The sequence below is a fragment of the Bufo gargarizans genome, chromosome 3 (assembly GCF_014858855.1).
Source record: "Bufo gargarizans isolate SCDJY-AF-19 chromosome 3, ASM1485885v1, whole genome shotgun sequence".
Lineage (NCBI taxonomy): Eukaryota > Metazoa > Chordata > Amphibia > Anura > Bufonidae > Bufo > Bufo gargarizans.
Genome location: NC_058082.1, coordinates 290,207,594 through 290,222,217, shown reverse-complemented (window position 1 = coordinate 290,222,217; position 14,624 = coordinate 290,207,594). Strand labels below are relative to the sequence as shown.

The window sequence follows — 14,624 nt, the reverse complement described above, 5'->3', positions numbered from 1 at the left end:
GTACAGCGATGTCGGTAAGGGGTTAAAGGGAATGTGTCATCAGAAAATGAACTATTATTTAAATCAAGTTTTTATGTTAAACATTTTTTTAAGAATTTTTGGTGATGTTATTTTTTGGTTTCCATGTCACTAATTATATCAATTAAAAATAACTTAGGCTACTTTCACACCTGCATTAGGTGCGGATCCGTCTGGTATCTGCACAGACGGATCCGCACCTATAAATACAAACAATGGTGTCCGTTCAGAACGGATCCGTCTGCATTCTATGTAAATAAAAGTCTAAGTCTAATTGTTAGTTAGACGGATTCGTCCTGACTTTACATTGAAAGTCAATGGGGGACGGATCCGTTTGCAATTGCACCATATTGTGTCAACGTCAAACGGATCCGTCCCCATTGACTTACATTGTAAGTCAGGACAGATCCGTTTGGCTCCGCACGGCAAGGCGGACACCAAAACGCTGCAAGCAGCGTTTTGGTGTCCGCCTCCAGAGCGTAATGGAGGAACGGAGCCAAACTGATGCATTCTGAACGAATCCGCATCTATTCAGAATGCATTGGGGCTAAACTGATCCGTTTTGGGCTGTTTGTGAGAGCCTTGAAACGGATCTCACAGGCGGACACCGAAACGCTAGTGTGAAAGTAGCCTAAAATCCTGCACGTTTTGCATTGGCCAGAAAGCTTAACAATAGTAATCACTTGGTCTGTATAGGTCACTCTGCGTCATTATCATCATAGACATGATTACAGTGACACCTATTTATAGATAACACCTTTATACACTCACTGACACAAAAACACACCCAGATAGAAATGTTGGATTGCTGCAGAACTCAGCATGCAGTTCTGCTTCAGCCACAAGAGGGCATAAAAGTGCTTCCCCGCTGCCCTATAAAAAGGCTCTCAGAGGCTACTCTTGGGTAGTGTAGTACTTTGTGAGAGATTGTTGACTGCTAGACATGCCTCTACAACACACTCAAATACATTTTTCCCAGAGCTAAATAGCAATCTAAATAACCTAAAGCTCATACACTCTCCCCTAGGGTAAGCTGCCTTATGTACCCTGCAGTGCCCAGTGATTGGCTGGGGAAAACTATGTTATGCACATATCCCTTTAAGGCCCACAGGACCTGGAGGAGAGGCACAGGAGCGGCCTACAGCAGGGGAGCACATGGGACACCAGTCGCTGGGCCTGCTGCCAGCAGCCAGGAGAAACAAGTGTGTCCAGGCCACTGGGCAACAGAGGGACAGGCCTTGTGAGTTATGTGACACCCGTGCCCGCTCAGAGAATTGAGGCAGCAGTGGGCACAGGCCAGCAGCATAACACAGAATAATATTATCTACAATCAGAAAATGAAAACAGATTAAAAAAACTATGTGTCGCTATCTGGTTCTAACTAGCAGAACAAAAATTATAAGTGACACATCCCCTTTTAGCCACTTTGCGACAACTTTGGAAGATGCTTGGGGTCATTGCCCATTTGGATGAAGCTTCAGTATCTCCACATCATTTTCCTTTCTTTATAATGTCATCTGTTTTGTGAAGTGTACCAGTCCTCCTCAGCAATAAACCCCCACAACATGATGGTGCCTCCTTTAGCTTAACAGTTTTTTCTCCATACATAACAATGGTAATTATGGCAAAACAGTTTTATGTTTGTTTCATCTGACCAGAGGACATTTCTCCAAAAGATCTTTGTTCCAATGTGCAGTTGCAAACTGTAATCTGGTATTTAATTGTGGTTTTAGAGCAATGCCTTCTTCCTTGCTGAGTGGCCTTTCAGGTCATGTCAACATAGGACACATTTAAAGAAGCACTCCGGCTAAATTTGTTATTCTCTGACCTGCTAGAACGGTGCATGATGTACTCTGTAGTGAATGTAGTCTTCTCATCAGTGACTGTATTTGTGAGTCTCCTCGCTTCTGATCCTCAGCTGTGAGATTTGACCAACTCTCTGATCTCCAAGTGACACAGGACATGAAGTCAGTTACTTCTCTATTCATTCCTTTGAGACTGACATTGAGGCCCCCATAGAGAAACTGACTTCCTGTGCACACATACGATGCTGTGTAATTTGGAAAGTCTGATTGCTGGTCACATGACACAGCTGAGAAGCAGAAGGGAGGGGATAATTTCTGACAAAATAATGTTTTTTTTCATCGCCGTATTCTGACCCCCTATAACATTTTTATAGTTATGTCCACAGAGATGTGTGAGGGTTCATTTTTTGCAGGACGATCTGTTGTTTTTGCTAATACGATTTTAGGGTGTGTATGACCTTTTGATCACTTTTTATTAAATTTTTGGTGAAACAAAGTGATGAAAAAATTGCAAATTGGCAATTTTTTTCCCTGTTATTCCATTCATATGGGATAAAAAAAAATTAAAAATATTTAAATAGAACGGGTGTTTTTGCTTGCACATTATGTTATTTTTTTTATTGGTTTTGATTTTGGGGAAAGGAGGTGATTTGAATTTTTAGATTTATTTTATATTTTTCAAAACTTGTTTTTGTTAGGTCCCCAATTGGACCCCAACTTGCAATTTGTCAAGAATAATGGAATTTGCTCCATTATTCTATACAGAAATCACTTTATTAAAGTTCAGTGCTGCCACCTACTTGCCTGATCTGTAATATACAAGTAATGTGCCTGAAAGCCTAGTATAGGCTCAGGCTCATTACTATGAATGAATGCCTTCCCTGATTTCCGGGGGGGATGGGGCGGGTGGTCAGGGCGTTCCTTACCCAGAAGTGCGTGCTTAAAGAGGACCTGTCACCTCTCTTGACATGTCTGTTTTAATAGCTACTGTACATGCATTCCCCATGTAATAACAATTCTGGAGCATCTATTCTTGTGACTCCATGTCCTGCTATTCCTTTATTATTTCTACTAGAAATCATGAATGAATTGGTGCTAACCAGTTAGGGGTGTGACCTGTCACAGTCAATACAATAGACAATAGCATTACTAATTGGATAGAGTCAGACTGTGCAAGGACACCCCCCCCCCCCCCAACTGGTTACCACCCCTCTGTACCCTTACTGCAGACTGCTAGCAATTCATTCATAACTTCTAGTAGAAATAATAAAGGAATGGCAGGACACAAATTGATAACTATTTTGGAGCATCTATTCTTATTTCATGAGGAATGCATGTAGGTATTAAAACAGGCATGTCAGGGGTGGTGACAGGTCCTCTTTAAGGGTTTGAGCCCTCTAAAACACCGTAGTCATGGCATATGAGGGGTTAAATGTCAGCGGTCGGCATTCCCGCCAAACGTAGACATTAACCTCAAGTGTCTGCTGTATGAAACAGCAGGCACCTGGCGGCTATGGCACTCACTCCGCTTTGGAGCAGGCGCCCCATCTTTAAAGACCTGACATTTGTCATACATATACAGCGGATATTGTGGATATTGTGAAGCAGTTAAACTATTAGCACTTCTACAGTGCCTTTCAAAAATATTCACCTCCCTTGACTTTTTTCGTATTTTGTTACATTATACCCTTAAGTTCTATGTTTTGTTAATCTGAATTTTATGTGATGGATCAGAACACAATAGTCTAAGTAGGTGAAGTGAAATGACAAAAATATGTAAATAAAACTATTATTTACAAATATAAAACAGAAACTTGGCATGTGCGTATGTATTCACCCCCTTCGTTAGGAAGCCCATAAAAAGCTCTGGTGCAACCAATTACCTTCAGAAGTCACATAAATAGTGAAATAATGTCTACCTGTGTGCAATCTAAGTGTCACATGATCTGTCATTACATATACACACCCCTTTTTTTGAAAGGCCCCAGAGGCTGCACGACCTAAGCAAGAGGCATCACTAACCAAACACTGCCATGAAGACCAGGGAACTCTCCAAACAAGTAAGGGACAATGTTGTTGAGAAGTACAAGTCAGGGTTAGGTTATAAAAAAATATCCAAATCTTTGATGATCCCCAGGAGCACCATCAAATCTATAATAACCAAATGGAAAGAACATGGCACAACAGTAAACCTGTGACGGCCGCCCACCAAACTCACGGACCGGGCAAGGAGGGCATTAATCAGGAGGCAGCACAGAGACCTAAGGTAACCCTGGAGGAGCTGCAGAGTTCCACAGCAGAGACTCTGAGTATATGTACATAGGACGACAATAAGCCGTATGCTCCATAGAGTTGGGCTTTATGGCAGAGTGGCTGGAAGAAAGCGATTACTTTCAGCTAAAAACAAAAAGGCACGTTGTGAGTTAGCGAAAAAGGCATGTGGGAGACTCCCAAAATGAAGGTGCTCTGGTCTGATGAGACTAAAATTGAAGTTTTCGGCCAATGAAAAAAAACGCTATGTCTGGCGCAAACCCTACACATCACATCACCCAAAGAACACCATCCCCACAGTGAGACATGGTGGTGGCAGCATCATGCTGCGGGGATGGGACTGGGAAACTGGTCAGAGTTAAGGGAAAGATGGATAGTGCTAAATACAGGGATATTCTTGAGCAAAACCTGTACCATTCTGTGTGTGATTTGAGGCTAGGACAGAGGTTCACCTTCCAGCAGGACAGTGACCCCAAGCTCACTGCTAAAGCAACACTTGAGTGGTTTAAGGGCAGGGGCGGACTGGGAACTTAAAGTGGGCCTGGAAAGAAACCTCAAAGTGGCTCCAATGTTGTAGGTGGGTCCAAATTGACAGGAGGTGGAGCAACACAATTAGATGGGGGCATGGGCGGACTGGGAACTTAAAGTGGCTGGGAACATAAAGTGGCCCTGAAAAAAAAAAAATGTGGCCTCATCTTGTAGGGAGGTCCAAACTGACAGAAGTTGGGGCAACACAAATAGGAAGGGCCAACACAAGTAGGCAGGAACAACAGAAATAGGTGAGGCCTACAATACCTAGACACCGGCCCACTGTAAAATTTGCCTGTAGGGTCTTTGGACAGTCCGCCCCTGGATGGTGCCAATACAAGTGGCAGAGTCAATAATACCATAGTACAGCTCAGAATACAATCCCACTCAACCAAATACTACAGTGCAGCACAAAACACCTCCCCAGAGGCTCTTAGTCTATGTAGTGGCCATCAATCGCTGCCACCATCTGTTCTCCTCCTCCTCCAATTACCTCTAATACTGGACTTCCTCTAATAATGACCCCCCTAATTTCCCCAGTAGTATGTACCTGGCCAGTGACAGTGAGGAGGGATTGGGTGGCCCTATGGGCATCGGCCCACCGGGCAAATTCCCTGTAGGATCTATTGCCAGTCCGACCCTGTTTAAGAAGAAACATGTAAATGTGTTGGAATGGCCTAGTCAAAGCCCAGATCTCAAGCCAATAGAAAATCTGGGGTCAGACTTAAAGATTGCTGTTCACAAGCGCAAACCATCCAACTTGAAGGTGCTGGAGTTGCAAGGAGGAATGGGCAAAAAGTGGTAAGATGTGACAAGCTCATAGAGACTTATCCAAAACGACTTGGAGCTGCGATTGCCGCAAAGGGTGGCTCTACAAAGTATTGACCTTGGGGGGGGGGGGGGGGAATAGTTATGCACATTTACTTTTTCTGGTATTTTGTCCTATTTGTTGTTTGCTTCACAATAAAAAATAAAAAGAACTTTTGCAAGGCACTGTATTTTTGAAAGCATTCTTACTTTGTAACATAACCTGCCTAACTTTTGCAGAGTACTGTATATATACATATATTGCAAATTGTAGGGCACACAGAGCCTTTATGACGTGAAGGTAAAGGAGATACTGTATATTTATATAAACATGAGTCAACAGATGATCTTTCTTATTTGACTAGAATGTTCCTTTATAGGGGATTTACACATGATTAACACTGGTGTCATATCAATTTGATATGCTCTCTTCACGGCAGAGATTTGGCTTTGCATGCATGGTCAGTCATTTTAGTCTACGAGACATATGAAATCATCTGAGTGCTCAATTTCTATAGCTCCTGTAGATTTCAATGATGATGGACCAGGCAACTCTCAAGCAGGAATATGAGCACAGATACCTCTGCACTCAGTATTACTGGGGTTTCCAGGGATAGGACCTCCACCAATCATACAAATAATGTTTATTCTAAGGTTTTGGAAACTGTAGCAGACCTAGCATAAAGCAGTATAAAGCCGCATTGTATCTGTCCTTCAGTGACATCTGCCTAGCAGTACTGACATCATGAAGACACTTCTGTTACATTTGGAGGAGGATATGCTGGAGGCTAAGAAGCAGCATATAGTCAGTCATCTTACGCTGCTATTTTTGCTGTCCTTTTATATGGCTCCCATAGCATTTTATTAAAAGCTGCTGCAGCTGAAATCTTTCTAAAAAAATTTCATTACCAGAGTACGCAGTCCAAGCATGAATGCAAACCATTACAGACATCATTATGTTGATTTAGTGTTGCTGAACCAGCATAACATATGTCAGTGTGTACAGTGCCAAATACTTCTCATTTTCACTATATTCGCTGTCTTCCTGCAGCACCCAGAGCCCATGGCCAGCTATATATCGGGCTACTACTTCACTGATGATGCCAAACCTACGAGGTCAGAGCTCCAGATTATATCCACATTTCAGGAGGATGTCTTGTTTCCCAAGAGTGTAAAAGATATGGCAGAACATTTAATGGAGAAAGAGCAAAGCCAAGGTATATAGACTACAGACTGGGATGGAGTAGTGGAACATGTGGATGCTGGTTATTTTTTCCTGGCTTTATGCAGCGTTATGCATTTCATCTTCTTTTACATTTAAACAAATAACATAATGAGGGACATTAGGCCTGCTAAAGAAAACTCTTTGAACAGCAATCAAGTACTGTATTTCTGCCAACTATCATCACCAGTCTTCCTACAAACAATGCAATTCAGCTATGAACTATGCCTCTATAGCGGTTTACTGTAGGATTGGATGTGTTTATGTATCAAGTGCTACAGTTATTATTATAGTATTTGAAATTCTCATATTTTAGAACTTGAACATTTTCATTCCACATAATTTATTTTTATAACAAATGCATTCATGTGCATTAACCGTTTCACTGCTACGGGTCTTTGGACATTTTGCCCCTCTGGTAGCCATTTTTCACTTTATAAGACGCACCTGTTGATAAGACGCACCCCCAAGGAGGAAAATAAGAAAAAAATATTTTTCCTCAAACCTTATATCAGATCCTCAGATCAGACCCTCATATCAAATTCTCAGATCAGACCCCCATATCAGAGTCTCAGACCAGACATCCATATCAAATCTTCAGATCTGACCCCCAAGACATCACATCAGACCCCTATAACAGGATATCACATCAGACCCCCATATCAGGACATTACATTAGACCCCCATATAAGGACATTAACTGAGATCCCCATATCAGTACATTACATGAGACCCTCATATCAGGACATTACGTGAGACCTTCATATCATACCCTCATAAAAACCCCATCAGATCTTCTTCAGACCTCATATAAGCCCTCCATTTCAGACCCCCATACTAGACCCCCATCAAACCTCAGATCAGACCTTAAAATAAATTGCGTCTTATAAAGCGAAAAATACGGTAAAGCATGAAATTATGAAAGGATTATTTATAATGACAGTCAGTAAGTGATTTTTTCCATCTGTCAGAAATATATTAGATATTCCTCTCTAATGATTATTATTGCTATTACTGTAGCATGTAACTGGTATAGCTAGAGCAGTAGTCTGTATATTTTACTCTAAAGGTCAGGTATGGACAGGATGGGGACAATGTAAAATGTAAACTTTATTGATGTTTGTTTGTGGTGTGTTTGGTGCTAATTATTTGTCACTGTGATCAGGATGCTGGCTGAAAGGAGGAGGCTGCTTTAAAAATATCTCAGGCTGTGTAGCAGCTAGAGTTGTGAGCCATGTCTTTTTTTAAAGCTGGAATTCGGTGCTATCTGCCCTACATCCAGAGATAAAGCCTTTGGAAATCGAGTCAGGAGTGAGAGCTGCAGGTAAATACAGCTGTCACTGGGACCCATTTCTAAGTGCTATAATTCATGATTTTCAGCTTTGAAACAAGCCATAGAGGATAGCTCTAGCTGTTACACAGCCTGAGATCCAGCCATCTGTAGCAAGGAAGTTTGAGATACATCCTTGGCAGGGAAAGGCTTAATTCCTTAGTGACCAGCTATTTTTGGCTTTGTCCTAAGTGTCTATCTGTAAGTGTCTAATCACTGGGGGACCCACCTCTGGGACCCCACTGATCACAAGAATGGGGGGACTGTCACAAAAGGAGGTTTATCTCTAGAGGCATTGGTTCTGAGGAATATATGTTGCATAGAGATTAGGTTTCTGAATATAAATGTGTTTGCTCTTAATATTGTGTAATCAAAACTGGTCATTGGGGAGAACCAACGACTATTGAAGGATATTAAAGTTTTTTGGGGGGATTTTGATATTGATGGCCTGAGGATAGGTCATTAGTATCAGATTAGTGGGGATTTGAGTCCTAGCACTCCTGCCGATCACCTGTTCGAAGAGGCCATAGTGGTCTATGAGCACCTAGGCCTCTTCCTAGGCCAGTGACATCATCATACATCAGTCACATGGCCTAGTTGCAGCTCAGTTCCATTCAATTGAATAGGGCTGATCTGCAATGCCAAGCACAGCTGCTATCCAGTGGACAGCCCTGTGCTTGGTAAGCTGCGAGGAAGCATCAGCGATCACCAGAGCTCCAGTGAGTGTTTTGGCCTCTTCGAACAGTTGATCAGAGAGGGTGCCGGGACTCCTGAGGATAGGCCATCAATATTCCGGATAACTCCTTTAAAGTCAGGTCTGGAGCTACAGCTTTCAATCTACAGGGTGGGCCATTTATATGGATACACCTTAATAAAATGGGAATGGTTGGTGATATTAACTTCCTGTTTGTTGCACATTAGTATATGCTGTGAAGATACGAGATGTGCAGCACCTGAAACTACGGATACTGGAAGCCTGTGCTAGCATTTCTCCTGCAGTGTTGCTATCAGTGTGTGAAGAGTGGGAGAAGAGGGTTGCATTGACAATCCAACACAATGGGCAGCACATTGAACACATTTTATAAGTGGTCAGAAACTTGTAAATAACTCATGAAAGAATAAAGTTACGTTAAAACCAAGCACACCATTGTTTTTCTTGTGATATTCCCAATAAGTTTGATGTGTCACATGACCCTCTTCCTATTGAAAAAATAAAAGTCACCACTCATCTTGAAAAGTTTCCCCCCTCACATATACTAATGTGCCACAAACAGGAAGTTAATATCACCAACCATTCCCATTTTATTAAGGTGTATCCATATAAATGGCCCACCCTGTATTATAATAAATAATAATTTAATTAATTTGTTATCCACTATTGTATTTTATATATACGTTGTATTGTATTTTTAATATACATTAATTTTTAATATGAATACAATGTATTAATCTTTAGGTTTTTGTGAAATTTTTTATTATCAGTGTCTGAAAGTCAGGTGCAGGACTGGTATGAAACACGGTTAGGTGGTCAGAAGTCATCCTGGGTACAGCCATCACTAGCTTATTGCAACACGCTTAGTGTGGTACGATATAGACAGCAAACCGGTCTCCGTGTCCGAATCAAACAAGCATTTGGGTTAGAAGGTACATTACAGCTTTATTAATCTATTGTTAGATGTGAAATGTACTGTCTTCCTTAAAGAGTGCCTGTTACCTGTGTAATCTTTTAAATCTACATATTTCTGTGACTCTCCCCTTAATCCACCATGATTTTCATTTTCATTGTATTTGCTCCTCCCCCATGACCGACTTATCAGGCTCCTTAATTTGGGTGCCTGATCATATGCTAAGGAAACAGCCAAGGGTGCACCCACCAGATCTCATTTCCCATGGGAAAGTGATATTCACTGCTTTGATACTATCCACATTGATTGGATATGCCCAGGATTAGAAAAAAGGATCTTAGTTTTTCCAGAAGCAGTAATACTTTTGTCCATGGACTGTATTTGATATTGCAGCCCAGTGTCTTTTCTGAAAAAAGACCCTTTTCTAATTCTGGACCACACCTTACAGGGGTTTCCAGCAGTTAAATATTTCCTTTAAAGGGCTAAGAATTATTTTAAAAAAATTATCAAAGAATCAATACTCACCTGACTGGTCCTCCACTATTCCATCGCTTGTTGACTCCCTCCCTGGTGACTGCTCTGGTTCCTCTTAACACAAAGGAAACGACAGCTCTGTCAGTCACTGGCTGCAGTGGTGACCCACCGCAACCAGTGATTGGCAGAGAGGTCATATCCTGCATGCTTAGAGGGACGAGAATGTAGTTACCAGTGGGGTGAGTATGGCTTCTTTTATCTTTCACAGCATTTTGAGCCTTTTGTTTAACATTTTTAACTGCCAGACAAATTATTTAGGGTGGCAGCACACAGTGCAGATTTATGTGCAGAAATCTGCAGAAAATCCGCACCAAAACCACACAACAAAAGGCACATAAATCCACACTATTTGTCCGAATGCACGCGGCCGTGTGCATTCGGCCTTTATTGCATTTTGTTTATGCTTTTTTGTGTGGACTTGAATAATTTTCTAATAAAATGTTTTGGGGGGGAAATGTTTAAGCAGAAATTCCCTTTTAAGTAGTAAGTAATATATAGGAAATCAGGCAATAGCTCTTATTATATTGTACCCATAAACAATCTAGTTATCTTTTTTTCCATTTTGCATTTTTACATTGAAGTACTGTGAGGCTATTGGTTTTCTGTTTTTTCTTGTTTACTACACCTGATATTATGCTTCTTCTTTTTTTTTTTACCCTGTAAACACAGCAGATGGTCTATACGTCAATGCGTTCGCTAGAATCTTAAAGGGGCCACAGAGTATGCCACTTCCAGAATTACCACAAGGCTGGGGAGGAGAGGAAAAGCTGTTGACACATCAGCACGACTTCACAAGTCTACAGCGGTCACCGCAGTGGATAGATCCTTCAGTGGTATGTTACGTGACTACAGAAAGATGCATTTTCTTTATAGTTACATTATTTCAGCTCATTTCTATTTGTAAAACCTGTCCTCTGTAACATAAAAAAAAGGATAATTTACAAAAGAACCCTCCAATATGGAAAAGCAGTAAACGTTTTAATTCCAGCAGTTGAAATTAGTATTATAATAGAGGTGGGAACATTGACTGCATAGAAATAAATAAGGTAACCAAAGACATATAATTAGGAAATTGCTTTAAAGGGAACCTGTCACCCGGATTTTGTGTATAGAGCTGAGGACATGGGTTGCTAGATGGCCACTAGCACATCCACAATACCCAGTCCCCATAGCTCTGCGTGCTTTTATTGTGTAAAAAAAAACGATTTGATACATATGCAAATTAACCTGAGATGAGTCCTGTATGTGAGATGAGTCAGGGACAGGACTTATCTCAGGTTAATTTGCATATGTATCAAATCGTTTTTTGTACACAATAAAAGCACACAGAGCTATGGGGACTGGATATTGCTGATGTGCTAGCGGCCATCTAGCAACCCATGTCCTCAGCTCTATACACAAAATCCCGGTGACAGGTTCCCTTTAAGCTAACACAGGAGTGCTAAATAAGGATGATATGCCTGTAGGAGCCATTAATTAATGCACCAAAAAGGAGTGGTTATTTGAGAATAGCAGCAGAATACATCTCCTTAACCCTTTCACTTCCGGGGGTGTTTGGATATTTGGTATGTACAAATAAAGCCATACTAACACCCTACACATATACTTTCTGAAAGTTAATACCTGGTACATTGTCAGAACGCCACTTATCACTTTACAGACACAGACACCTTCATGCAACTTTATGCCAAAGTGTAATTTTTTTCATGAAAAGATGATATTAGTGGGTAAAAGTGTAACCCAAGCAGAAAGTTATATGGATCACATCTTTTTAAGAAGCGTTCAACATGTGCAGAGTTCATATATACCAGTTAGGCCTAAATTTATATACAAATATTTTCATAAAATCACTAGATCTGGAAAGAGCGAAAATCTGGTTTTAAGCTGGAAATGTTAAAAAGTAGCAACCTTAATACAGTCTTGAAAAGTAAGTGCACCACCAAATCTATATATTTCCTGAAAGCAGACAACCTGAACCTGATGACTTTAGATTTTTCTCTCATGGTGAACACTCTCATTCTACTGGATCATTCACGGGATGGAATGGGTCCTGTAATACCTGGATTGCTGTTGTGAGTTTCTCTCCTATCTCAACTTTGTGAGAAACAGGAATTATTTAAAAGAGATGCATCAAAACAAACATTTGAACCTAAAACACTTCCAAGCGTAGGTTTACACACAAAACAATGTAAAAATAATATATTGAGGTGTTCAAATCTCATATATACCAAATGTATGCATCAAGAGCTTTGCTCTCAAAACTCTGAAACAGAGACCATGTAATATATTGTCATCATCTATATGTTTGTTAAAAAGTATATGCTAAAAATGTTTAACGAGGGTCACGTGATTGCTGCCATTAGTGATTGGGCGCGTTGATGATGTCTCACCCATGTGTCACGTGACCCAGTAATCTGACATATGGGTGACACATTACTGCTGCAACCTCTTTAAGAGAAGCTAGTGTGTATCTTCACATAAAGTGTGTAATGAGTGTTGTACATCCTCCATATAGACCAAGGCCACAAAGAATAAGATGGCTTATGAAGCTCATATAGAAACTGTCCAGTCCACTCTAAGTGTCCTCAGGAAAGGACTATGAGTAGTACCCTAGAATCGTTTACTTAGGAATGTATTTTCTACATATTGTGCTGCACTAGACATTAAAAGTATTTGTTTCATAACCAATCTGGGCTCCATTTGGACCTGATGCTTATCTGTTTTGAAGGTCAATATTCAGCATACTATTTCAAAAAGCAAACTTTAAAAAAGAATAGGTAGGCCTAGTTTATGTGACCAAGTTTTTAGGCACTATACAAAGAACAGCAGTTGCAAATCAGTTTTTTCATCTCTGCTCGTCTGCAGTGGCAAGTGTTACAAGAATGGGATGACGATAATATTTTATCCTTACCAGGCGATGCACTCCCAGTGCAATTATGTAGCGGGCACTTCCAGGATCACATGCCGTACATTGGACACGTGATCATAGCACCATTTCAACCCACAGTGCTTGTGGTTTGAGTGTACACACTCAGGAAGACTCAAGCGCACAGCACAAAATAGTACCCCTGCAGCACGAGATATCACAGGGCAGCATCAAATATAGCCCCAACAGCACCAAATATCACCACAAAATATCTTCCAAGAAACTGCCCTTTGTCATGGCCAGTGCTAGCTGCCACATTGAGTCTTCCTCCAAATGTCTCTTATTAAGATATGGAGGAGGGGGCTGAGGAGGTGAGATGTAGGCCACAGAATCAAGCTAACTCTACCTTCTGCACCCTGCCTGGTCCTTCAGTGCTGCCAAACATACCAGAGAATACTGTACTACATGTCTATTACATCCAGTGAGGTTCTCTTTCCTCATCTCCTCCATTCAGCCCAGACCTTCATAACAATTTCTTTCATCTACATCTGGTCTCTGTAGAGTTTGACACACAAACATCCCCATTCTGGTGCCCCAAAAGGGTCATCCTGCTTTCACTCCCAATACTGTGCTTTCTGTGCTCCACTGTAAAAATAAAAGTGCCATACAGATAGTGCCCCTGAAAAATACTAGTACCATACAAAAATAATTATGTCAAGTAGAGTGCCCTCAACCATTATAGTGCCCCCTTATAGTGTCCTCAATAGTAATAATAGTTGCTCTAGTAATAATATCTCCTATAGTGCCTCAAGTATTAATAATGTCCCTTGCAGTGTTTCCAGCAATAATAATTTCCTCTTTTGTGACCACATTAATAATGTTCTATTGACCTGTGACCTATGAGGGTAAACAGCGAGGCAGATAGCCATTGACTCTCATGTCCCTCCACAGTATTCAGCTGTAATGCCATCCTGAAGATGGTGATACAGTTGATTTTTGGAGGTGACATAGGGACTTGATGCTCCCAGTTTTATGCTGGGAGCATCAGGTCACTATGTACTTGGCTAGCGGCCATGGGGAGAGCTAGGATGGCCCCCTGGGCATTGGCCCACTGGAAAGTTTCAGTCCGCCCCTGTCTGTCCAATCCCTGCTGATCCACCGTGTCTACATTCAGGCATTTATTTTCTTATTGACATGAGACTCTGAAGTGCAATCCGACAGAAAAAAAATCTCATGTTTATTTGTCCTGTAATAGGGCTATTTTGTACTATTTGTACGATTTGTCAGCTGCTAAGCAGAATTATATAAAAGTCGATACTCATTTTATTGCAATTTGTTGCGGTCTCTTTCAGTGCAAAATTATTCCAGATTTGTCCTTTAATTGTGATTCTATATTTAGAGCAAAGTAATTACTTGTTTCCTTCTCTTATACTACACTGTAAAAAATGAATGTTATGTTTGATACTAGAAGCTTAGCAAAAGCTCATAGAAGAAAAGAAACAAATACAAATGAACATTTTTTGTAATGATTCCTAAGGCTAGTTTCACACCTCCGGTGTGAACTCCAGCAGGCATTTCCACCAGACAATGCCGGGAACCGGCTGGACACAAACCACAG

At 41.0% G+C, this 14,624-nt stretch overlaps 1 protein-coding gene across 1 annotated transcript in view; it reads left to right on the top strand.

The window, feature by feature from the left end:
* Window positions 1–14,624, top strand: part of LOC122931550 — a 168,488-nt gene that overhangs the window by 14,623 nt on the left and 139,241 nt on the right. The window contains exons 7-9 of the mRNA XM_044285623.1: window positions 6,481–6,646; window positions 9,464–9,625; window positions 10,810–10,973. Of these exons, the coding sequence (XP_044141558.1) occupies window positions 6,481–6,646; window positions 9,464–9,625; window positions 10,810–10,973 (492 nt within the window). The remainder of the gene's footprint in view (window positions 1–6,480; window positions 6,647–9,463; window positions 9,626–10,809; window positions 10,974–14,624) is intronic.